The sequence below is a fragment of the Pelodiscus sinensis genome, chromosome 1 (genome assembly GCF_052426305.1).
Source record: "Pelodiscus sinensis isolate ZL-2025 chromosome 1, ASM5242630v1, whole genome shotgun sequence".
Lineage (NCBI taxonomy): Eukaryota > Metazoa > Chordata > Testudines > Trionychidae > Pelodiscus > Pelodiscus sinensis.
Window position 1 is genome coordinate 86,847,273 of NC_143052.1, and position 26,521 is coordinate 86,873,793.

Consider the following 26,521-nt stretch of genomic DNA (forward strand, 5'->3'; position numbering starts at 1 on the left):
CTCCTCCCCTTTCACTGCCCCTCTGGCTGCCTTATATAAGCCTCTGGCTAACGAGGCCCACAGTTTCCATTAGCCCGTCAGGCCTGGGCTTGCTCAGCTGGCTGCAATTGGCCTTTTCAGCCAGGCTATAGTAGCAGAGCTCTGGCTAGCTAGCTGTCTGTCACCCTAAGCTTCTGCTGTCTGTTGGTATATCCCTTTCTGTCATAAGTTGAAGCTGTAATGGTTCTGTCTGAAATCTTTGTGTTTTTTGTTAAATTTGTAAGAATAATTGTTGGAGAGAAAATAAATTGCCTTTTTCAATGTCAAAGCAGTGTTTCTTCAATACCATCTGCAATGCCTCTAAAAGCAAATATGAATATTTACCAGGCAATTCATTAGGCATATTTCCTCCTTCAAAACTGACTAATGTGAAATAAGTCTGAAATGGTGATGAGTTGTTTTCATTCTCTACATTTGCTGCATATCACAGAGAAAGTCCTTTGGTAAAATCTGCTACACCCATAGAAAACCTGTCTGCAGTGCTAAAAGTAGTATAGGGCACTTGAGACATTTAGCTCTTAGCAGTGTTAAATAAGGTTTGGATGCTTTCAGCTCCCACTGTACAAAATGAAAAGTTAATGTTTTGACATGTATTGTTTCCTCATATGCAACAGTGTAGTTTGATATCAGTGGGACCCAGAGACCTCCTCATGCCAACTAGCAGAGGGCATTAGGTATGTAAAAGGATTACAGGGATCCCCTGTGTCTGGTATTTACATTCTAGTTTACCAGACTGTTGTAGGAGCAGACACTCTAATAAGAGCCAGAGTCACACTGGTCACCCATATCATTGTGAAATGCATGTATGAACATTGTATAGGGAGTTGTGTGCACACTGAAAATTGTGTTCTTAAGGTTTGTGTGTAGGGCCTAGTCAACAACAAAGGTGAAAACAAGTTCTCTTTCACAGAAGGAATGCTTATCTGCCTGTTTACATGTAAATTAAATATTGTACGGTTCATAATGGGCTTCCACTCTGAAGTTGCCAGGTGTCTGGTTTTTGCCTGGACAATCCAGTAATTGTGTCTTCTGTTCAGTTTAAAAAAAACCCAGAAAATACCGGACAGAAGGCCGGCGGGGACTTTACCATGTCCCGCCATGTTTGGGATTTTTGGTGAAAGTATCTGGCAACCCTATTCTACTCAGAAGTCTGGGCTGAAGGATAATGAAGGATTGTGGACACTTCAAAGATAAGAAATTAACAGGAAATGGTAAACAGCAGGGCTACGTCTAGACTGGCATGATTTTCCACAAATGCTTGTGGAATACTTTAGTTTTCCGTTAAAAGCATTTGCAGAAAAGAGCGTCTAGATTGGCACGGATGCTTTTCCGCAAAAGCACTTTTTGCGGAAACGCGTCCGTGCCAATCTAGACGCGCTTTTGCGCAAAAAAGCTCCAATCGCCATTTTCACTTAAAACAAATCTGAGCTGTCTACACTGGCCCTTTTGTGCAAAAGCTTTGCGCAAAAGGACTTTTGCCCGAACGGGAGCAGCATAGTATCTCCGCAAGAAGCACTGATTTCAGACAGTAGGAAGTCAGTGTTCTTGCGGAAATTCAAGCGGCCAGTGTAGACAGCTGGCAAGTTTTTTCACAAAAGCAGCTGCTTTTGAGGAAAAACTTGCCAGTCTAGACACAGCCCAGGAGTTATTCTGTTGGGATAATGCAAGGTACTTTTGAAACTGTAAATTTGAAGTAGATAAACCCCTGAAGATTCCTTAAATCTCTGATGGCAAACTGTCAATGGAATTGGCCCTATGAGAAGAAAGTGATTGACAGCCCTGGACAAAGAACTTGGGGTAAGCTATCTTGTAGGAGATAGAGGAATGCCTTGGAAGTTAAATGTACTCTATAGAACATATGATTTAGGTTTATATGTAACGATTTGTTTCCAATATTCTTACTATCACTTGAATATCTCTCTTCTTTGATAAAGTAGTTATTGTTTTTACTCTACGTCTGTCTAAGCACGGAATGTTAAGAAGAATTGTGTTTTAAGATACAGTAAGCTGTGATGTTTAGTCCCTTGATAAACAGCAGGCCTGGGTAATTCTCTGAATGTTCGGTGGCCAAGGGAATTTCGGGGAATGTAAGATTCTCTTTGCCAACCTGTGCAGAGAGAGTGAGGCCTATTGAAACCTAAAAGGCAATGCTTGGGTTGCCAAAGGCTGGTGGAGTCAGGATGCACACCCGTCACAGACAAGACGACTTCACACTATGGGTAGGTAATGGTGAGGCACAACCATGGTTACCCCTAGGAAGTGTCCTGATCAGGTAAACATATTTGCAAGTGTGTAAAAAGCCAGCCTCTTGTTCATGTCCATTTGGATTTTAGGCATATGCTTTTGTAAACCTTCACATAATTAATATTTCACATTTCTTTAGTGCCTTTCACTTGGGAAGAAACCGTAACTCTGTTACACTCATAAAAAAACATTTAAATCAAGAAGAAAAAAAATATTTTGTTGCAGGTTTCTGTCCCAGATTAATCAAATCCATATTCATTCAATGCCGGCTGTTATGGTGTCTCTTGAAACCTCTGAAATTAGACCATAGCCATACAAAACTCTCCCATGGGACTATTTATGCATCATCTGCCTCTGTGTTGTGTTATCCCAGTCAGAGGATGTTGTTTCAGTTTCATTGATAGTAATTCCGAATGATCTCACTGCAATTTCTACTTTTTTCATGGCAAGCGCATTTGAAGTGATGTTAAGCAGATTTAAAGGGCTCTCTTGTTGTTCCTTGAGTCTAAGGAACTTTTGGTCCTTTGTTTCATACTATAAATTGAATTGCTGGACTTAGACTTAGGTATGTAGATCTTATTCACACTTTGCTTGTGGGCAAACAACCTGGCTTAACATTTTTCTCAAATCATCCACCTCAAGCTTTATCTACGCTAGGGCAAGTTTTCAACATCTGTCCTAATCGCTAACAACATACTTTCACTAGTGTTAGCAATGTTGTGCGTTAGTCAGCCATCGACAATATTTAAGCACTGTGTCAATTAGATCTGCACTAAGAAGGATTAGATGACTTATTTCTTATATACTAGCAAAAAGACAGCAGCCTGTCCATGCAATAATTTTTCGTGTTGCTGACATCACTGGAGCTGAACTGGTAGAAAAGTTGCACAAAGGTAAAGTTCAACTTTATGTCGCTGTTTCATAACAGTGTTTCACACACTCAGTAAATTATTGTGCAGTGTAGTGTTGTGGCTGAATTTCTTTATTTCAAAGTTACTCCATGAATAACTCCCTATTTCTTTTGTTGGAAAATGTTTTTTTTTAAAATAATCCTATTTATATCTTTATCCAGATACTAATACAACTTCTTTTTCTGTACAGCTTTCCTACAAGTCAAAGCCATTACTATGACAATGTACACTTATTCCTCTTGCTCTCCAAACCTGTACATTTATTGAAAATATTTATCGTGATCTATGTCTTAAAGAAGACATTGTCCATTGTTTCTTGAATTTCTGAAATCTATCCGCCTATCATATTAATGTAATATTTTGCCTGCAGCTGAAGGCACGTTGACAGGACAGTAACATTTTAGAGAATTTTGGCACTAGGTTATCCTTCCTGCAATTTTAGGATATCACATCTATGGAATTTACTGCAGATTTGCAGAACAGTTCTGTTGATATAATATGAGTGCTTGTTTTCCTTGAGGGTTTTTCTTTTTGTGTAGTCCACTCTTCAGTGCTTATTAATTATTCTATGTTGTGGATGTAACATTGTAGCTCTTAATGATTTTGTACTTACTGTACTACTTTCCGTGTATACTCATTAGCTTGTTAATTTATAAGCTGACCTTTCCCCGCCCCGCAGATGAATAGGTAAATATAGGAAAACACTGTGACCCTTTCATAAGCTGACCCTATATTTCAACGCTTGGCAAATTTTGGATCCCAGCTTGTCAGGATACGCTGCTGGTGCATCATTGGGACACTTTGTTTACCTGGAATATCTCCAGACTTGGAGCCCTGCAGCTCCCAGTGTCTGCAATTTGCTGTTCCTGGCCAACAGGAGCGGCAGAAGAGGCAGTCTCCTTTGGCCCATGCCATTTCCCACAGCTTCCATTGGCTGGGAATGGTGAATCACAGCCTCTGAGCATTGAGGGGCTGCATACCTGCAGATGCTTCATGTAAACAAACCTTCTGGTACGCCAGTAGTTTACCCTGACAGGCTGGGAGCCAAAGTTTGCTGACCCCTGTTGTAGATCACTGATGATGGAATCTCAGTTCTGGACTCACCTCTTTAAAGAATGCGCTAAAATTTTATTTGTATTTCAATTGCATCTGTGTAACTTGATCTCTTCATGCATGTTGACCTCTGGACCTTCTAACTCTCTAGCCAATCTGAAAATATAATATGCAGAATCGATTAAATCTGTAATGAAATTTAAACAGCCTGTTATCACTGCAATAGAGATGTAGCTGTGTTAATCTGGTCTAGCTGAAACAGATATCTATATATATAAATGGGTTTATGCTTCATATTTCTAACTTCAAATACAGGAATGATACTTGCACAAAAATTGAATATGCATATTCAGTGGATTGCAGCTTTTCAATGAAAAGTTACGTGCCACATTTTGCATAAAGCATATTCTAGTTAGGCATATTCATATTCAAAAGCCTATTTCCATAGAGTACATCTACACAGCACCATCATTTCGGAATAGCTGATGTTACTTTGAAATAACAAAGTGTGTGTCCACACACAAGCAGTTATTTCAACATCATGTCGAAATAATGTCCAGCCAGAGGACAGCTGACTCCGACTCCTGTAACCCTTATTTCACGAGGAGTAAAGGAAGTTGGAGGAAAAGTGCTCTATTTCCAAATAAGTGCTGTGTAGACGTGCCCTAATTCAAAATAAGCTATTTTTATTTAAACTACGCAATTAGCGTAGCACAAGTTGCATAGCTTATTTAAAGTTTAGCCCTGCTGTGTAGACATACCCTTAAAGAATATGGGGGTGCCACATCATAGGGAGCAAATGCCATAGCCTTTCACATTTACTTAGTGCATAATGGTCTTATCAGGAGCTTGTGATAGAAATGTAACCGTGCTAGTCTGGTGTAGCTGAAACAAAAAACAGGACTATGTAGCACTTTAAAGACTAACAAGATGGTGTATAAGGTGATGAGTTTTCGTGGGCCAGACCCACTTCCTCAGATCAAAGAGTGAAAGAAAATTGGCACAACCATATATACCAAAGGATACAATCAAAAAAAATGAACACATATGAAAAGGGCAAATCAAATTTCAGAATAGAAGGGGGATGTGGGGGGAGGTAAATGTCTGTGAGCTAATGATATTAGAGGTGATAATTGGGGAAGCTATCTTTGTAATGGGTAAGATAATTAATGTCTTTGTTTAGATCGAGGTGTAAAGTGTCGAATTTAAACATGAATGACTGCTAAAGAGGGTTTTGCCTTTTCAACTCCTCCAGTAGAACTATACCAGCAAAATGCTCGTACTGTAAAAAAAGCCTTAAATTGATAATAAATAATTGAGAGCCCCACACATGCTGTGGAAAGTATGTGAGGCTATTTTCAAACATTTTTCTAAATTTTACTTTCAAGGATAAAATAATCTGATTGTTCTAAGCGAGTTCTTTTTTCTATGGAAAATTGGATTATCAGTGAGAAAAAATTTAATGTATGCTTGCGACTTAAATTTCGAGGTTTATGGAAAAAAACATGTTGCCCCCCACATTTTGAGTTTTCATCCAAAAACATGGGTTGCTTTTTGTTTGTGGGGGACTTTATTTTTGTGTTGTTTTTTTTAAATTAAAAGCCCATTTTTCTTCTCCTAACTTCACTAATTCCCCCTGGTCTCTCAGTCTGGGCACACCTGAAGACTGCCAACAATGGTACAAAGATAAATATGTTTTTACTCTTCTCTAAGGATTGGATTGGGAGTGCCAACTCATTTTAACACTGACCTCTAAAGAGTTATCATCTGGTGACAATTTTCAGTCTCAAGTGCCGATGCATTGATCAAAGCGAGTGATATATGCTCCCTATATCTTTCCTATTCCCCTGAGTTTCATTTCCCAGGTTTGTAGTTGTTCATCGTCTTCCCATTACTTTCCTGCTGACTGGTCCTTTTGCTAATTTGGATTCATTATATCGAAGAGGAGCACTGTTGCATAATTTTTGTCAGCACGTAATTTGAAAATTTGACTTTACCAGCTGCAAACTTTTTAATGAGGAAAGTCCTAATTGTCAGCTGAAAGAGCTGGGAATGTTCTTTCTTTTGTTTTTTGTTTGCTTGTTTGTTTGTTTGTTAATAATATTTTGTTTCTAGTTGTAATGTGCTCTTGCAAGAAGTAGCTTGCAAGAGTCTTGATTTTGGGTTTGGGGTGATTTGAGCACTTCACATTTTCACGCTAATAAAGATAATCTACTTTCAGTAATAAAGGGAAAGGGCTAAGTTCACCTTGCTTTACCATGGCTTTCACCGGAATGATTGAGGCACACAGCTCCTAGAGATAGAAAGGCCACTGTGAAAAGCAGCTGCCAACTTTCTTCCCCTTTAAAAGGGAGCACATGGAGAGTCAGCACGGCCTGAAAACTGGGTGGGACTGCCTGGGGCTGAGAGACCAGTGCAGCCAGGAAGTCCATTGAATCAAGACATTATGTCCTGGTGGGAACAAAAGTTGCCCTTTCCAGGCAGCAGAAACCTGAGGGAGAAGGCAGAGAAAACCACAACTCTCCCCCTGGAGCAGAGCCAACTTATCCATTAGGCACAGTGCCTAGGGCCCACGAAACTTTTAGGGGCCCACGAAAATGTTTTAATTTCTTTTAAAATCAGAAGAAAAAAAATGAACTTTTAGGGTCGAAGAAAATGTTTTAATTTTTTTCTCACATCAGGAAAAAATGAAACTTTTAGGGCCCTGAAAATCTATTAAATGTTGCCCAAAACAGGAAAAAAAAGTTGAAGTATTTAAAGTTATGTCAAAAATAATTTTTGATATTGATATTATTATGGAGGAAGGGGCCCATGAAGGCAAAAGTGCCTAGGGCCAACGAAAGTCATAATGCGGCCCTGCCCTGGAGGCTGCCTCTCCCCACCCCCGAGGTGCAGAAGGTCTTGCTGAGGCAAGGTGGTGCAACTACCACCTCTTTGCAACAGTAAAAGTGAATCCAGCCCAGTACATTTACGAAAAATGCAGGTGTAGGTGTAAAACATCTCTTTCCGAGGGCCACATGGCCAAAACCTCAGAAAGCCTGGGGTGAGTTTTTGCTTCCTCCCAATGGTAGTCTAGAAATTCCCTTTTTATATAGAAGCATCAGGGGGTAGCAGAGTTAGTCCATACAGCATAAACTTAAAAAACAACAAATGGTCTGGTAGCATTTTTATAGACTAACAAAACATGTAGCTGGTATCATGAGCTTTTGTGAAAGCTCATGAGACCAGCTACATGTTTTGTTAGTCTATAAAGTGCCACCAAACTTTTTATAAAACTTTCTCAATAGTTGTACATGTGAGGGTTAGGTTTGCAGGGAAGACTGAGGTTTGCTTCTGGATGTTCTACTGTACGCTTTCTTAACATGCTGTATTGAATTGGGCAACAGGTGGCTCAATTCAGCTTTCAAATGTGGGCCTTAGTAAATGACACACTAATCCTGCATTTTGGATGCACATTTCAATATTTAGATATGTAAATGCCCATTCTACATGTCAAAATGTCAGTTTTTGCAACAGGTTGCAAGACTTTGATATCCTGTTAAGAACCCCAGGTTTGGAAACAGATCCTCAGTAAACTTGGCCGGACCAGTCAGAAAGAAAGGTTTGATTGCAGAGAAGGTTTGGTGTGAAGAAATGTATTTGTGGTACAAGGCTTCATAGGTTTAGTCATCAGAAAGATGTGACCTGTGGGTTATTCCTGAAAATTATCAATAAATGCTTTGGGTTTTCATAAACATTGGAGACCTACATTGACAGCAGTTCACCATTATTTGTTGCTTCTCTGCAACTGTGTAAAAATGGTTCTAAGTATATATTCCACCTACTCTCTAATAGTATACTAGAGAAGAAAGAAATAGATGACGCACAGAAAAAGCACTTAGTAGCAGAGGTACAGCATTTCTTTACTAATCTAATGAAGAAAAGATTAACAGAAGCTGTCCATTGAAATATTGTTGTAACTAAGATGGTTCACTGAATATTTTCTGTATTTTTGGGACCCATTTTCTCTCTTCAGCAAAAAAGAAAACTTCATTTCATTTACTTCCCAGTTGAATCTTGTTTTACATCCACCTTTCTTTCATTTTTTTAGAATTTCTAATATTTTCCGTCATGAGTTTTAACTATTCATAACCACCGTGAGAATATGAATTTTATATCAATTCCCACTCATCATCTTCCCCAGAAGAAGCTTGAAACCCTCTCAAATGTGTTTTGTTTAGATTTTCTGCAGATAGAAAACTGATGCAATCACATTGCAGGGTATTAGTGAAACAAACCACATCCGATAAAGGAAACATTTTATTTATTTTGACTACTTCCACATTTATGAGGCTCCCATGTGAAAGGAAATGTTTAACATCTGGGAGATCAAATTCAGATAATTGAGGAATATCCATCCACCCGTATCATCGGCCTCATCCTGGGCAGTGAAGAGGCCCCCTTTAACTCCTGTCATGTTTGCAGATATGCATTGGTGCGTTTTGATAGCCACATCAGCTCCCTCTGTTAGCTATCAAAAATTACAGTACAAGTAATCCTGTGGCAATTTCACAGATTTTTAATAAGTATGTGAACAACTAACCTTGTTGATTCAGGGGCAGCTTTATGCCCTCCCAATGGCAGAGCCCCAGCAATCCCAGAGTCCCACAGACCTCTTATGTTTCCAATGTCCTCTCTTATGTTTCCAGAGCCTCACTTTCCTACTGGGCTATCAGCAGAGCTAAATTCCTCCCCTCACTCTTCCCTATACACAACTGTACATTATTCTGTTATCCTGAGAGTCAGAGGGACTGCCAGTCTATGTCTACATTACAGAGTTTTGTCAGAAAAATGGCCGTTTTTCTGACACAACCTGAGTTACGTCCATACTGCAGTCGCATTCTTTCGAAAGTAAACTGAAAGAACAGAGGGGGTTTTCTGGCATTGGTACTCCTCTTTCTACAAGGAAGAAGCCTTTTTCCAAAAGAGCTCTTTCAGAAAAAGGTATGTGGGGATGGGGAAGAGGGTTTTCTTTTGGAAGAAGAGGTCTTCAGGAAATAACACAGGTGCCCTGATGGACCCTCCATCCACATTAATCACAACTCTATAGTTCCTGTCTCGCAGCAGGACTGTGTGAGGGTGGGACTGCAGAACCCCCCAGGGATGAGGCTTACCTCTACCCCTCTCCACCATCCCATCTCCCAACCCCCCTTTCCTGAAGGTCCCCCTTTTCCAGGACTCTCCCCCCCCCCCATGCAGGGACTGCAGCCCGAGAGTGCCTTACCCCCATGAGGAGGGCCCCAAAGGTGGATTTCCCCATGCCAAACTGGTTGTCCACTGAATGGTAGCTGTCTGGGGTGGCGAGCTTCCAGATGGCGATTGTGACCTGCTTCTCCTCTGGAGGGCAGGGGTGAGCCAGGCACACAGCTCCAAAAAGGTGGCCTTCTGTATGCGGAAGTTTTGGAGTCCCTGCTGGTCATCCCACCACTCCATGACCAGCCAGTCCCACCAGTCCGAACTGGTGCTGAGCCTCCAGAAATGCCTCTCCACCGTGGGATGTAGTTGCCAGAGTGTAGCTCCCGCACCCAGGGAGAAGGTCCCAAGAATGAGCTCAGGGTCAAGCTTGGTCAAGACCAGGAAGGCAGCCGGCACAAAGTGCTGCAGAAACTGCAGGATGTCTGAGTGGGGCCATCACATGCTCAGGGGCAGCTCCGGCTCCATGGCACCAAGAGAAAAGCAGTGGCATCCAAAAAAAGCGGGGCAACCACAGCAGGCACTGTGAGAGCTTTGCTGTCCCTCGAAGAGGTAGGCAAGCACGCAGCAGAAGCAGAGAAACGGCTGTCCAGGGGGGTCCCTGTAAGCACTTGACTCTGCGAGGCTCTAGCACCAGCTCTCAAAAGCAACTGGTGACCTAAAGCCCTGGCTGACGTGGTTCCGGGTGGCCTTTTATGTGAGAGAGCGTCCAATCAGTCTGGACGTGCTCTTTCGAAAAAGCAAATCACTTTTTCAATGCACTTTTGTGTGTGGGTGCGCTCTTTCAGAAGTTTCTTCGGAAGAGATCTTCCAAAAGAAGCCAGCAGTCTGGACAAAGCCTCAGATGCCATAGAGGGGTGAAAAGGAAAAAGGGATTGCAAGGGGTGGGAGGGATGTTTTCTCACCCCCAATAGACTGTAATTTCCCCAGGTGGGAGAATGCAGATAGCCCAGGGTTATGCTGATAAAACCACATCATTATGTATTGTTTTTCTTTCATGCACACATGGTAATATCTGCTGCAGTATAACATACCTGGAAAAGAGTCTCTGGGTTGGGAGGTTTTTGTATCTTGTAGAGGAAAGGAGAAATCAGGTCCCTTGTATGCTATCAGTGGTAGGATCCAATCCAAGACTCAGCCTCAATCTCTCTCACTCTGGCAGGAGCTAGAAGTGCATGTGAAGCAGAGCACGCTAACCTGAGGTTCCACTGAGTATTTTTTGCATTGCTTCCTCACCATCCCCTAGAATTGCCACACTTTTCTGGTGGAAGACAGCCCATTGGAAGGAAACCATCAGAGCAATGTCAACGATGAAGTGTGTGTGTGTGTGTGTGTGTGTGTGTGTGTGTGTGTGTGTGTGTGTGTGTACATACATGTATGTACGTACGTACATATGCATGTACGTGTGTGTCCATGTGCATTTCTGGAAAGAGGAAATTTTTACTATTTGGAGACATATCTCTGGGTGGATGGTAATTGACCAGTGTTAAAAGTTCTTTGATCTTTAGACCTCACTGGGCCTGGTGTCTCTTCTCTTTTTTTCTCTTGCAGTCATCTTTAACAAACGGTGACATCATCTTTGTGAAGTTGCATGCACCATGGGAGGTCCTGGGCAGATATGCAGAGCTAATGAATGTAAGAATGCCTTTCAGGTAGGTTTAGTTACATTTTGTGCTACGTTTCTGCTCAGGCTTTACTGTAAAGAGAGAGAGTAAAACTGAAATGCACAAAGAAAAGCTATTCTATGAAATATCTCACATCTTTAGAAAATATAAGTGACATAGATACCATATTCATTGATATTTCTTGATAATTTGCCTGCAATTTTAGTACAATAGCAGTTTGAAATTAAGGCGACCTATAGCAGCGCAGCTATTTTCATGGGGTATTCTGTCCTTAGGCCCTTTAACCCCTTCACTGCTGGAGCCCCCTGCATACTCGTGCGCTGCTGTTTTTTAAATGGACATGTCATTGAAATCAATGGGCAGTCGAGACGATCCAGGTACGTACGGCAGCACAGAAGGTGTATGTCTGTTGGACGTATCTGGCATGTTCGGCACCTGTAAATTGTCTGTCTGTATAGTGTGTAGTTGGGGAAATAGAGACTATATATAAGTATTCAATCTTCTATAAGACTGGAATTCAGACAGATTGTCTTTTGAAACCTAGAATTTCTCTTTGAAAGAATAGAAATTGTATTCTGTGCTACTGATGGCCAAATCCAATTCCAAATGGTCATTCAGACCAATTTTTTCCCTCTTGTCAAATATGATTGGTATGATGGGTTTCAATCTTGACATTAAGAAAATCTGTTTTATTCTACTGGTTACAAAAACTGTGTTAAAATAACATGAAGCATTTGGCTTAAATGGACTAAACCCAAAACTTCAGAGGTTCTTTTTTTTCCTTTCACTTCATTAAGATTATTAATGGAGTTACTCTGATACAAGAAAGAGAAGAGAGCCTAGAATTGCAAATCTTGTTTGATCCCAGATTAAGCCCCTTCCCCAGAACTTCTGTGGATGTCTCTTCCCCATTTTGAAATAAAAATGTGCCTTTTATGTACACTACATCTTCTTGTATTGTCACATTCTTAGTTATTAGGGAAATAAGATTAATTAAGGACAGGTTTTCAGGCTCAATCTACACTTAGGAGGATTTTCATTTTAAGACAAACTTCAGAATTCTTTCACCTTGTTTAACTTTCCCTTCTGTGTGTTTTTAACATTAAAAAGGAAAAACAATGTAAATTGTATCACGAATGACTACAAGGGATAGGTACACTTTTTTAAAGGGCCCTATAAATATTAAGACAGTGGGCCAACTTCATCCAATGTAATTCCATTGGTGTCATTGGCATATAACAGAGAAATGAATTGGGCCCATTAAACTATAATAGCTCATGTGAGTCAGGTGGGAGAATAATCCAGCAAATAGTAAAATGTTGGGTCAAGAACCTCGGCCTTCCTGATTTGGGTTGCAACGTATATTTAGATTCTGTTTAAAGTTGAAAAATGATAGTTAGTGGTTCTTTGATACGCTCCCCATTCTTGGCTTCATTCTTTGTACAGCCATTGCCAAGGTCTCATGCCAGTAATCCATAACACAAAGTGACTGCAATGTTACTTCAAAAATGTTTATTAGACAAAGTTATTGCTTAAAAGTTTTATGCTCAGTATTTGAACAATAATTGTTATATTGTAAAAACAAAGGCAAACATTTGGCTGACTTGGTTTTTATTTTGAGTGCCTATTTTGAGACACCTGTGCCATGATTTTCAGAGCCCCTGAGAACATGGTGTTCTTCATAACTTAGGTCTCAGCATTTCTGTAAACGAGGTCTTTTGTCTCAAGCAGGGGATCCAACATTAATAGTCACTTCTGAAAATTTTGGGCAAGACTAGTCAGCATTTCCAAAACATTCAGCATTGTCTTAACTGTGCTCCCACTGAATGCAGTGGGAGAATTAACGTAGACTTCACTAGGGATAGAATTAGGGCAACACAGAGTGCTTCTGAACATTTACTCCACAATTTAGGCTTTAATGATCTGCAAAATATCTTGTATTATTTAAATTCTAAACGCTGAAAGTAACCAAAATTGATAACTAATTGATAACTAAACCTCTAGGCTGCGTCTAGACTGGCAACATTTTCCGCAAAAGCAGCTGAATTTCCGCAAGAACACTGGCCGTTTGAATTTCCGCAAGAACACTGACGATCTCATGTAAGATTGTCAGTGTTCTTGCGGAAATGCTATGCTGCTCCCATTCGGGCAAAAGCCCTCTTGCACAAATGCTTTTGCGCAAGAGGGCCAGTGTAGACAACGCGGTATTGTTTTGCACAAAAAAGCCCCGATCGTGAAAATGGCGATCGGGGCTTTCTTGCGCAAAACAGCGATTAGATTGGCTTTTGCGGAAAAGCGTCCGTGCCAAACTAGACGCTCTTGTCCGCAAATGCTTTTAACGGAAAAACTTTTCCATTAAAAGCATTTGTGAAAAATCATGCCAGTCTAGACGTAGCCCTATAGTTTAAAGCAGCAATACAGCTTTTATTTTCAAAACTTGCCAAACATAATTGCTTCTAAGGCACTAATGGGTATTGCAATGGTATTTTAAAATATGTCCAAAGATGCAGAATGAGCTAAGCAGTGTGAACCCTTCATTTTCCAGAATTGATATAGATTAGCATTAAATGATGGACCAATTCAGAATATATAGAAAGTGTCTTGGGTTATCAATGACTTCCAGTGGATGACAAAGTCAACACAAGAAGCAGGAGCCTGGAGTTCAATAAGCCGTCCAAATCTTGCAGTAAGGAAGATTAAGACACCCACGCTTGAACTACCCTTGACTTTTTTTAAATGTTTTAAGATGTTGACAGCAATGGGCCTAATTCTGATAGGCACTGTGCACAGGAGTATACTGATAGAGCAGCTACCAGCAGCAGGGATGGAACCTGGACACTTCATTCTGGCTTCCCCCAATCTGATAAGGATGTTTCTCTATAGGCCCTCTGTGACAGGCACCATGAAGAGGCAACATGGGGTTCGGCCAGAGGAGTGAGGGGGTGTGTTCATCATGCTTATACTTGTGCACTCCTCACTCACCCCTATGCATGTATCTCTCCTCCACCCCTGCCCATACACACATTCACAAGCTTATTCCATTTACAGTAGGAACTAGCTACGCCTGATATGAGAGGTGTGGGGAGGGACTCCACATGGGGCATGTGCCAAGTACATAGAAATTTTGTTTGTGCAGACTATACGGTCATCTATTTGGGGGGATTATTTCCCATAGAGCTATCATTTGTCCTGATAAATACCGCACGTGTAATGGTATAGTTTAGTGCCATACTTCGTTTTCCACTTGCCTGGATTTTTTAACATTCCCCTATTTGAACATGTAATTTATCCAATGCTATATTTAATGATTCAATTATTGATGTTAAAAGCATAGATTAATTTATTCACACTTGTATTTACATCATAAAAAGCAGACATTCATTTGCTGAATCTTTTGAAACCAAAATGCTTCTGAATCCCGGCCCTCCATGCATTATACACAGCAAAAAGTGGGGGGGGGGAGGGAGGGAAGTAACGACAAAAACAATTACTTTCTTGCAGTTCAAACAGTGCCAGAATTTGTTTTGGGCTCCAGTGACAGTTCTGTTAATCTCTCTTTTTAGTCTCTTCCTCCACCTCTTACAGGCTTCTATCTTCAATTTCCTTCCTTGCTAGTTCATACTGTAACTGACGATGGGTTTTCTTCTCGACTGGCTTCATTTTTGCTGTTCTTCCAGGAGAAAAATCTATTACCTGCACCGCCGGCACAAGTTCATGAACAGGTTGGTAAATTACTCAAAAGTGGTGTATTTCTTTGGTAGGTCAGACTTAATAGTCAAACTCATTATTATTAACATATATTCAAGTCTACCATTCCTTCCAATACAGTGATTGAACCTTCAAAGTTTCTGCCATTTCAATGAGATTATCAGTTTTATCAGTTTTTCCCATTTTAAGGAAATGGTGGAGCCCTTTAAAATGGAAGATTTTTTCAGTGCAACAATTGTAGCTTTCTCTTCCCATAAGCCCAGCAAGGAATTTCTGGCAGGAAACAACATCATTATAATCTGTTTTTTCATTTTCAGGAATACACCCTTCTTTTCTGGTGGTGATGCCGGTGTTATTTATGTATTATACCATCAGTGTGTATAGTGCTTTATAGTAATAGACTAACCAAATCCATCTCTAGTGTAACACCATTGAAATCAATTCAGTAACATGAGAGAATAATCTTTTCCAAAATCTGTGCCTTGAAATGCTTCTTGTTCAGTTGCCAAATCACTTAAAAACATGTTGGATGAATGCTTTGTATTTACCTTGTAAAATAATCAGAGGTTTGCAGTCACCATAATTTTCACCGGTTTTGCATTTCCTTGACTAACTAAGCAAAAATATCTCCAGAATTCCTAGCGAAATGTTCCAGGTTAGCAAGGCTCAGTCTGTGTAAAAGTGTTTAGTTTCTGCATGAGATTGGTGGGATTTTCACAAATGCTACCCACTGGTCATATTCTTCTCCCTCAGAAGTCAGTAGTGAAACTGCCATTGATATTGCACTGGTATGGCTGCCTGTTGCCTCTTAAGCATCCCTTCATGGACAGAGGTCACTGTATGGCACCCATCTATTCAGGGCCCTTCAAGAAGTCCAAGTTCATGAAGTAATTCAAACAATCCCCAGAAGGGACTCCTGGGAGCTGTCTGGGGCACACGGATGACCCCACCCTCTCCCTGACTCCCAAATCCAGTTCAGTGTCCCTCTCCCAGCAGCCCAACACAAACTCTTTCAGAACAAAATACAAACTGGCTCAGTCTTCACCCCAGCTTCAGCAGCCCCCTCCTCCCTGAGCCTCAGTTTCTTTCCCACTTCTCGGGCAGAATCTCTCCCAATTTAGAGAGCTTTCTCTTGCTTCTTGAAGTCTCAGTCATTCTCTCAGCTCCTCACTACACACAGCTTCCTGCTTCCTCTTATTCTGGGGTCCACCTGATTCCACTCAGGCTTTGTAATCGCAGGTGGCTTAGACCTGGGTGTGGGCAAACCAACCACTTAGGCCTGTTAGGCCAACACCAGGGCATTTTTGAAAACTCCTGCTCTAAGGGGATAGGTACTTAGTGCAGGTTTGATAGAAGGTAACTATTTTCCAGGTATTGATAATTTACTGTAGATTGACAAGTTTATATGGGACGGGACTTATTAAAAATTCAATCTCTTTACTTTATTATGCAATTTTAAATCCCATTGTTTCCTGCTGATATTATGGTGGTGTCAACATTGTTCTAAATTATAGTACACACATGGTTTCATTGGTAGACGGCATATGATCTTTCCAGGAATACAAACCTTTTGCTTGTGGACAGATGCTATAAACACAGTGAGTGCCTCTAAAGCTTGTTAATTCCCCAGATAGGTGCTGTAGGGTTTGGTAATTTTAAAATATCAAAAGGTCAGCAATTTTTTCTAAGGCAATGTCAAGTTTGAGAGGATAAGTGAGTTGTATCAACCAGAGATTAATGCAACCACAAAGTGCTTTAAAAAAAATCATTCACAGGCACCTGCACTATAAAAAAAAAAAAAGACAGATATTGCATACCTGAAGCAACATATTGTTTTTCAGTTAGACGAGGGGTGGGCAATAATTTTTGATGGGGGAGACACACCAAGATTTTGGTAACTGGAGAAGGGCCACACTTTTCTGTGAAGGGGGCGTGGAGTCTGGGATGGAGGTTAGGTACAGAAAGGAGCTTGGGGTTGGAGACTGGGGTGCAGAAGAGTGTGTGGGGCCTGAGAGGGAGTTTTAGTGAAGAAAGAGATTTTGACCTGGGACAGGGATCGGGGTACAGGTTTGGAAAGGGGGTATGACCTGGGGAGGGGGAGAGTGCAGAGGGTATGGATGATGACCAGGGGCAGGGAGGTGGGATGCAGGAAGTGGTAGGGTGGCAGAGGAAGCCTCTAGCCAGGAGGCACTTACCTAGTTGGTTCCCAGCCAGAAGTCCAGTGGCACCCTCAGGCAGGCTCCCTGCTGCTCCTTTCATATGCCTCTTTTTTCTGCACACTGCAGAAGAGGTAGGGGGAGGTTTCGTGCACTGCCCTTGTGCCCAGCACAATCTCTCAGCTTCCATTGGCTGCAGCCAGCCAATGGGAGCTGAGAGATTGTGCTGGGGGTGGGGAAATGCATGAAGTCTCCTGCCCTACAGGTGTGCCACACAGAGAGGCATATGAAGGAAGTAGGCAGCCACTTTGAGTGGCCAGGAGCTGCGGCAGTCAGGGAACCTGCCTGAGGGTCCCAGAGGGTGGGCCATTAAAGCTTCCTAACCACTTGTACTGAGTGTGAAAACATTCCTTCTCCACAACTGACGCAGGGCCTGAATGGGGTCATTACACTCCATCTCTCTCCTGCCACCCCAATCTTCGCAACTGAATGGCTTTGAGTTTCTTTGGATTTTAATTAAAGGCACATAGTTGGTTTGACCAAAATAATGGCTTACATAGGAGCATGCAAGGGTTCGTGTGTGGGCATGTATCCTATTTTTTTGTTTTCATTTGCTTTCTTAATGAATCAGTGTGCCATTCAAACCCAGAATAATACGTGAGCTGGTCTTTTTATAGTATTTAAGTTCCTGGATGATAAAAATACCTCTCTAAATCTAGCTCTCATGTAATTTCAGCCCTACAAATAGTTCCTGGGGATAAAAATACCAAAGTAACATAAATGTCAGAGAAAAACAAGCACAAATATCATGGTGTTAAGATTTATTTCCTATTCTATAACACGTTAATATACAATTCGGGTATGAGGCAGTTCAAATGTGAAATTACTTGAACATTTCTCCATTTCTTGAGCTAAACACAAGGCTTTTTTGAAGTGTAGGCAGTTTTGACAAAGGATGTGTTTCAGGGTGCAGTCTGCTGCAGGCCACCCTGAAGCATGGCACAACAATCATCCTGCCCTCAGTTTCCTCCTCAGGAAAATGCAGATGCATGCAGGCATTTTAAATAGTGTTCTCCCTCTTATAGTCTGTTACATTACCATCACACAAAATAAACTTTAGAGATGATTTTAAAAAATGGAATGTCTGTACTACAAGAAATTCTGATATTTTTGTCCATTTGTTTTCATTCTGAATTGAAATTAAAAATGTTGATATTTCTTGGAACAAAAAGTTTCAAAAATTTGATTTGAAAACTCTGGATTTGTTTTTATTGAATTGTTTTGACATCATTAACATCATGGGAGTCCCAGGTGGCTCAGCCACAGGGAGAAACTGCAGTGCATCATGAGAAATGTAGAGGAGAACAAGGAAAAAGAAAGATCTGAAACTACAACTCCCATGAAGCACTGTGGCAGCTCAGACATATACTGAGATTAACGCCAATCCAAAATGAAACAGTTTGATTCTTCCAAGTAAACATTGGGCCAAAATCAATCTATGCCCATAGAAAATGTTGATTTTGACATTCCCCTAAATCAATGTGAAAGTGTTCTGTTTGAAATTTTTTGACATGCCCAAAGAAACACAAAGTATCTGTGGCTCTGCTACACTTAAACCATTCCTATCCTACTCAGTGGAATTCTCTCAAGGTACGTCTACACTGCAAAGTGAATTCGAAATAACAGCCGTTATTTCGAAATTAATTTGAAATAGCAAAGCGCTTAATTCGAATTTGGTAAGATAGCTATTTCGAATTAAGTGCTGTGTAGACACTTCATTCAAAATAGGGGGCCTCCAGTCCTTCCCAGGGAGCCCTGGCAGCCACTCTGGGCACAACCAGGAAAACTTACTCTCCTCTCCCCTAGCCCTGGAACCATTAAAGGGGTAGACCTTGGCCACAGTGCCTGTGCCAGCTCCAAGCCTGCCAGCCCAGAGCCAGCAGTGGCCACTGAGGCCCCTGACCCAGTGGCCCCAAAGCATGAGCAAGCAAGCCACTGGCAGCCAGCCCTCACCCACTCCGCAGGAGCAGTCTGCCAGCTCCCAGGAGCCTGACAGGGCCTGGAGAAAGCGGGCACCTTCCTGGTCCAGGGTGGAGATCATGGACCTTATTCAGGTTTGGGGGGGGATGCCCCCAGCATCCATGATCTCCACACTAGATGGAGGAATGTGGCCGTCTATGGCAGAATAGCTGCCAGCCTGGACACCAAAGGCTGCATGTAAACCCAGGAGCAGGTTTTAATGAAAATCAAGTTGGTCCGGTGAGACCCCCAGCCCTGAGCTTCTCCTCTCCCTTCTTTCCCTTGCTTCCCCCTTCCAGCTCCCTCCTCCCAGGTTTCCCCCTCCCCTCTTCCACCCTCTCTCTTCCCCTCTTCCACCTCCTTTTCCCAGTGTCCCCAGAAGTTCATCCCTCTCCCCCAGTTTCATTCAATAAACCCAGTTTCTATTTTTGAACATACATGTTTTTTGTTTGACATCAGGAAGGGGGGTTAGGGAGGGGTAAGTGGAAGGACGTGAGGGAGGAATGGGGCACGAGTCCCTGGTGGGGAGGACGGGGGTGGCTCTGAGGGCTCCTCGAGGTGGACGTTCTCCCGCAGGGCCTCCTGGATTCTGACAGCCCCCCAATGGACCCTCCTCCCCCCAGATGGCAGCCTGCAGCAAATGCAGCCGGGCTGATGGCATCGACCCCATGAGACACACTGGCATGCCCAGGGGCAGCTCTGGCTCCATGAGGCCAAGTGCTGTGGTGTCCCAAGTGTAGGCGCTCAGGGCACTCCAAGACAGGACTGCTTTGCTGTCCCTCATCGAGGTAGACAAGCAAGCAGGGAACCCTGAGAACTGTGTGTCTGGGGCAGGGGCAGGGTCCCTTTAAGCATGGAGCTCAGTTAGCCTCAGGCAGCAGACCCACACACTAAGTCCTAACCTGATGCCCTGCCGGCACTGGTTCTGGCCAGCCTTAACTTCAGTTCAGGGTCCACTCAGTGTGGACGCGCTATTTCAAAATAGGTTTTGTGTGTAGATGCATTAATTCTAATTCGCTTAATTCGAATTAACTATTTCGAATTAAGTTAACTTGAATTAACGCTGTAGTATAGACATATCCTCAGACACAGGCCAGAGCTTGAGTGTTTCAGCCCTTACAGGCACAACTCACATTGTTACAGGACCCCAGTGAAGGGATCCCAACACTCCAGCCCCCTCACTGCTCTCCCCCCGCTCCTCGGCAGGGATGGAGCACACAAAATAAGACTAGCCTGGGACCTCCTAGGCTCTAATGTGCAAGGGGAATGTGGGAAATGTCTTTCTAATTCTCAGTTGGGGGCCCTGTCAGTGAAGGTTTGTTTTTTTGCTTCTCACTTGTATGCAGCTCCTGACTAATTTTTCTGTGAGTCAGTGGCCCCCAACCCATAAAAGGTTCCCACCCCTGCTTTAGATAGCAGACTTACAGGTGACTATGTGTCTGAGAGAGGAGCTCAGGAGAGCACTGTCAATTTATTTTTCTTACGTGATTTTTCACTGCCTTTCTTCATTACGGTTTGCATAGCTCTAAAAGGCACAATAATCCTCACCTAACTAGCTAGAATGAATTCTGCCTGCATAAGTAGCTTTGTATGCCTCTCTGTTTTCCCATTCCAAACGCTGTCCACTTAGGGCTCATTTCAGCAAAGCACTTAAGTATCTACTTAAAGTTAATCGTTTGCTTATACCTTTGCTGTGGACTTCAGTCCTTCAGTGTCCCCACATCTGAAACTCAAGCCATAGTGAACAGAGATTTCTGGTGAAGAATCCTAGAAATTAGAAGTGTGCAAAGTTCTGCTGTATGGTTTCATCTAGTCTATTCCCTGCCAATGACAGATATATGTCAAAAAGAGCCTTTCTTTGGTCATGCTAGCATGACTACAGCTAGTCTCAGGTGGAGTTTATCCATTGCATGCCTTCCCTCTCTACCTCTAAAATCTGATTTAATTTTATGTATTGTTTTAAATGTGTAGTTTCCCCACTGTCTCATGGTATGTCTACACTAGAGCTGGAAAGTATAAATTCCAGTATTAGCAGACATACCTGCACTTGCTGCAATAAAAACAGACATGTAACTTCAGTGACGTGAGCTGTGAAATAATCTACTCACCTCGAATATGTACCTGTGCTCTTGAATGGAATCATACTCAGGATGGGTGGCCCCTTTCATTGCTCATGCTTCCCCTTCTATTATTAGCATATTAGCTCAACCAGAGCTAGCATGGGTGTGTTGGCTCAAGCAGGAATTAATACCTTCCAATCCTAGTGTATCCCCGCCCTTAGAATCTCCAGAGCCTCGGCATCCCATTTTGGGAGAGAATTATTACTATATTCTCAGTGTCACCTGCTGTTCTATATGGCATGTAGTGAGAACTACCCCTTTGATATGTGTAATGATAATGAACCATAGATTAGCTTCAAAGCAGCAATGAAACACAATACATCTTAACTCCTCTTGTCTGCGTGTTGAATAAAGAGCAGTGTTTTGGGGTCAACACTTTGCCTCTGCCTGCTTTTTTGAGGGGGAGAGAGAGCAGCGTGAAGTAAAATCCTGCATCGGTGTCTGGTGGCCATGCTAAAGCAGCATAAAGGCATCTTTTAAACATCTGATTCTTTTGAGTGTCGGAGGAAAGAGAGATTTTGTGGCATTGTATATTCTAGACCTGTTGGAGCATGCATCCCCCTGAGAGCTCTGTGTCAGCAGGCAAGGAATGAGTCCACTGAACATGCCAAGGAATTGGAACCCTGAGAATGACAAACCAATCAAATTCCAATAGTGCTCAGTGTGAAGTTAACATGAATAATGTATTGTTCTTAAATTAGCCCTGTGTGTACTGAGATAAACCTACAGCAAACATATCTCAAATGTGCACATTGTCTTACAAGATGAATGGAGAGAGGATTGCAGATTAATAAGCTTTCTAAGTAGTCTTGAAAATCCAGATGATTTTACCCAATTTTTAAGCATGAAACTGGGTGTTTGAAGTCATGTGTGTGTCCTCTTTCTCTCACACATTCCCCCACCCTCCTCCATTGTCATCAATCTAACACAAAATGTAGTAATATATATTGGGTCCTGTTTCCCCTGACAGGAAAAACTGCAGGGCAAAGGAGATTAAATCCTGTGAGGGAAAACTGCATTTCTCTGCTGTTCTGTTACGATATCCTTCTAACTTCACACATAATGTGCATGAAGTACAAGGCCTTCTGAGTGGAGATATGGCTCCTACAGCTCTGACCCTACTTCTTGGCAGTGTGGTGCCAATGTATACCCAACATGAAGGAGGGGAGTGACAGAAAAATAAGATATCCTCTGAAAAATCCCTGACAAATTCCTGTTTAAGACTCAGATACTTCTCTACTTCAATTCTGGGTCAGCAAATAAAAAAACAAAACAAAACTGGTCACCCTAAGTAAGGGTTAGGTTGGTTTAAATAAGGGTTAGGTTGGAATAAAACCACTATCCCTGTAGGCGAACCCCATCAATTTAGAAGAATGATTAAAAAAGATAAATTAGTCTGCTAAAATTTGGTGGCTACACTAAATCTGGGGATGTTATTTTCAAAATCAATTTAAATATTTAATTTATCCCTTTCTCGAAACTTGTGTCTAAACAGATTCTAATTTCCCCACATTGATTTGTTTGTTTAAGGTTATTCAATGAAAGTTTTGTAGGAACGTATCTCAGCCTGTGTTCCAGGCTTAATTTGTGCTGGCCCTTGGCAAGTCTGACCCCTGCCAACTCTAGGCGTGGCAGCTTATAGCCCCAGCACCTCTTGGCTATTGGCCAGCAGCCACCGCTTTCTACCCGCCCAGCTCTCAAGGCAGTGGCACTGCAAGCTGCAGTGCAGAGGTCAGGGTAGTAATACAATATCATGCCAGCTTTCCTCCTGCACTTCTGCTGGCATTGGTGCTGCCTTCAGAACTGGGCCTCTGGCCAGCAGCTGCCAGTCTCTGTTCACCCATGTTGGCACCTGTTTTGTTGTTGTGTTTTGTTCATGAATGAGTCACTGCAAGTATTGCTTTGAGTATTTGAGATTCACCATCTGAGCTCTTTGAATGGTCACACAGGTCACATGGTAGTGTTACTGTATCTTCATTGGTGAGTGTAGTTCTTGGGGTATGCCCATGCTGGAGCTGGAAGGTGTAAATTTCAGCTCGAGTGGACATGTCTGTGTTAGCTCTGATCAAGTTAGCACACTAAGAATAGACATGTAACCATGGCAGTACAAGGGCAGTATGTTCTTATCGTCCCAAGTACGATCCCAGCTGAGACCAAAGGTATGTACTCAGACGGACAGCCAATCTCGCTGCTCTTCCTGCTGCAGGTACACCTTTATTTTTAGTGTCTAGCTTAGTCAGAGCTCAAGTGGGCATAACAGCTCCAGCAGGAAATCACATCGTCCAGATTCATTATAGATTCAAGATTTCTGTGCAAACAGGCATGACTAAGAATTTAAAATTTATTTTGTGTGACTATTCTGCTATGTTCACTTAAAATTTCCTGTTTTGGCAAGCAGTCCTAATAACTTGTTCATGAGAATATCCACAGGAAGAGAACATGCAAGATGTACAAACACAGGCAGAGGGAATGTGTTTCAATATTAGAACCAGTGCTTGTGAATAACAGTTTGCAGCACTTACCTGCCTTTAGAGAAGACACAAAAGTAACAGCCAGTTACTAAATTGTAGAGGAGAGGATGAAAATTTCTATTTTTTAAGATTTCAAATGGGATTTTGGAGTAATTTTCTCATATCCTCAGCTGCTTCAGTAGGAATATCAAAAACTCTTCTTACCACAGATGACACAAGAAAAATCTCAATAAAATGTGTTTGAGTTGTGAAGTTATTTAGCTGCTGTTTGAAGAGAGAAGAAGAGGCAGATATATTTCCAAACTATGGGCTTAAACCAACACTCACTGAAGCAACTGGATGGATTCCTGCTGACTTCAGCTGGTGTTGGACCAGGTCCTCTGCCCCTGTCTTGCAGAGACTTAACCAGTATTTAACATGAAGCATACAAATAGTTCCATAAATAGGATTAATCACATGCTTAAACCTGGACATGTGGGTTAGTCTTTGCAGGACTGGGACCATGTCTTTCATCCACAGGAGGTAATAGTGTAGATGATGTTGCTGAGTGCTCTCAAGAAAGCAAAACATGTTTTACAAAGCAAGTTTCTTATCTGTGTTTTCTCTGTAGCATTTTTGTTTGGAGTTGGCTTTACTTTAGGATGTTACCCTTAGTCATCAGCAATTCGTCCCCTGGGTGACTGACACTATGTATTTTTGTACAAGTGCATAGCAAATAAACATGCTCTTATTAACCTGCTTGGCCTCCATTTTTTTTCACCTGCTAACGTGGGATTGTTAAATATGAGAACTTACTTTGCTGTCAGCTCTCAAACGTTGTGCTTTGATCTGTGAGACTGGATAACGTGTGTAGTACCACAAGATGTTGCAAATGAAACAAATTAATAAAGTGGTTTGTTTTGATAGCCTCCTATATGATTATGCGTCTGTGGTAAATAGCAATGAATGTGTTTTTCTTTTCCTTGGGTTCAGCTACTAAAGCTTTCTGTCATGGTCTCTGCAATCCTAATGTTAATTGTCCTTAATGTAGTGTGTCAGTTAATTCCCACATATAAATGTAGCTTTCTGAAAGTTGCCAAGAGCTTTACTAAGATTTTCAGCATCATATACTCTATGTTCTGCAGTTCTCTTAGACACAAATAAGAAGACGCTGCTCTAACAAACTCTGGTTATTCATAATCTGAGGACTCTTTGACTCAAAGTTATATTTGGCTTCTTAGTAACCATTAATTCTGAAGTCTCCGTGTGGGTGGGTGTGGTAGTGGGGAGAGAAAGGGATTGTTGTAAGTAAAATCTCTCCGTGGCTGATTATAATGTAATTGATAAGCAATCACTGCTTGTTCTCTGTCTCATTTGATGTTACCGTTTTTGTACTATAGGATCGAGAGACATATCAGCAGGTTTCGAGGATGGTTGCCTAGAAAGCCTATGAGACTGGACAAGGAGACACTGCCAGACCTAGAGGAGAATGACTGCTACACTGCCCCTTTCAGTCAGCAAAGGATCCATCAGTGAGTATTTTGTGATCTAGTTTCAATGTAAGACAACACTCTATTACCAAATTAATCCTGATAAAGGGTGTAAATCTACCTTGCATTCCTGCACACTAAAGCCTGGCCTACACTAAAGGGGAAGGTCAATTTAAGATAAGCACTTCCATGTAGCTGAGGTCACCGTATCTTAAATTGTGGTTTGGGGCCGCCCACATAGTTGGAGGTTGATGGGAGCAAACAGTCTTGTTGATGTCCTTTACTCCTCATGACGAGCAGAACTACAGGCACTAATGGGGGCATTTAAATTGCGGCTTCATTTACCTTTGCTGAACAAACAAATCTACATGCCTCTGCCGACAGAGGCATGTAGTGTAGACGTACCCTCAAAGATGGACACAGCCTAATTTTCTATACCTCTTCAGAGAGTACCAAAAATATCTCTTACAGACTATAGTAACTGAGCTTGCATAGGAAACATTAAAACAATTTTCATCTGTTTGTTTAATGCCAAGTAAAGGGTAAAGTTCAGCTGTGCTCTGAAAAGTGACCCTGTAGAATATAGTCCCTTCTTACACAGCAGATCTATTCCCTGTACAGACTGTAAGTCAGAGCTGCTTACATCAGTGACCCAAACATTTGTATTGCTTTTTATTTCTGTTATCACTGCAAAATGAACACAGCTCTGGAAGAGAGCTGAGTTTTCTTTGTTGGTTTGTTTCCATTATGTACCAGCAATAGAATTATTTGCTAAATTCCAGTTCCACAGCCAATCAGTTATACCAGTGCAAATGCATGATGTATAAGAAAGAAAGAACCAAGGGGTTGATTTTCAGATGCCCATTTGAATTTTCAGGGCTGACAGAAACCCAGCAATTTTTATGCATGTCAATTTAGTGGACTTGATACTATATCATATTTATGCAGTCACTTTTCAAACTGAATCATGCTTTAAGTAACAGTTACTGAAACAAATTATGAAGGATAAGAGAGCCCTTCATGGCCAATTTCAATATGTTCTGTATGGAAGACAGTACCCAGGAATTGAAGGAAAAACACAAAGAATAGGCAATACAGAGCAAGATACTAACAGAAAGGTAACTCTGTAATGCTGAAGCTAAGACTGAGAGCCTGCAACATCTGATTCTAGGGGTTTCTGTGGCAGACAGATGCCTAACCAATTGTCTTTGCTAAATAGCTCACTATGACTATACCATTAATTAATTAAGATTTATATCACTGTGTAAAATAGATCCATCTGCTACACTGGATGCCTTTTGCATGATTTTAAATGACCATACTACAAAAAAACAAATGCAGCAACAAGCCTCCAGGGAAAATTGAGCTAAAACTTCACTCTTAATAGAAATAAAAAAGCAGAACTTTCTCCGCCAAACTTCTACCCCATAAACAGTGACCATAGTCAGTCCCCCACCTCTTCACACACCCGGGC

General features: G+C 41.7%; 1 protein-coding gene across 3 annotated transcripts in view; it reads left to right on the top strand.

Moving 5' to 3' along the window:
• ANO4 (anoctamin 4) overlaps positions 1-26,521 on the top strand; it is a 324,825-nt gene that overhangs the window by 207,450 nt on the left and 90,854 nt on the right. For 2 of the 3 annotated variants that reach the window (XM_075934238.2, XM_075934250.2), the window contains 4 exons: positions 11,031-11,131; positions 11,380-11,481; positions 14,782-14,826; positions 24,958-25,089. In XM_075934238.2, the coding sequence (XP_075790353.2) occupies positions 11,031-11,131; positions 11,380-11,481; positions 14,782-14,826; positions 24,958-25,089 (380 nt within the window). The remainder of the gene's footprint in view (positions 1-11,030; positions 11,132-11,379; positions 11,482-14,781; positions 14,827-24,957; positions 25,090-26,521) is intronic. The other variant, XM_075934244.2, reaches the window with a different exon arrangement.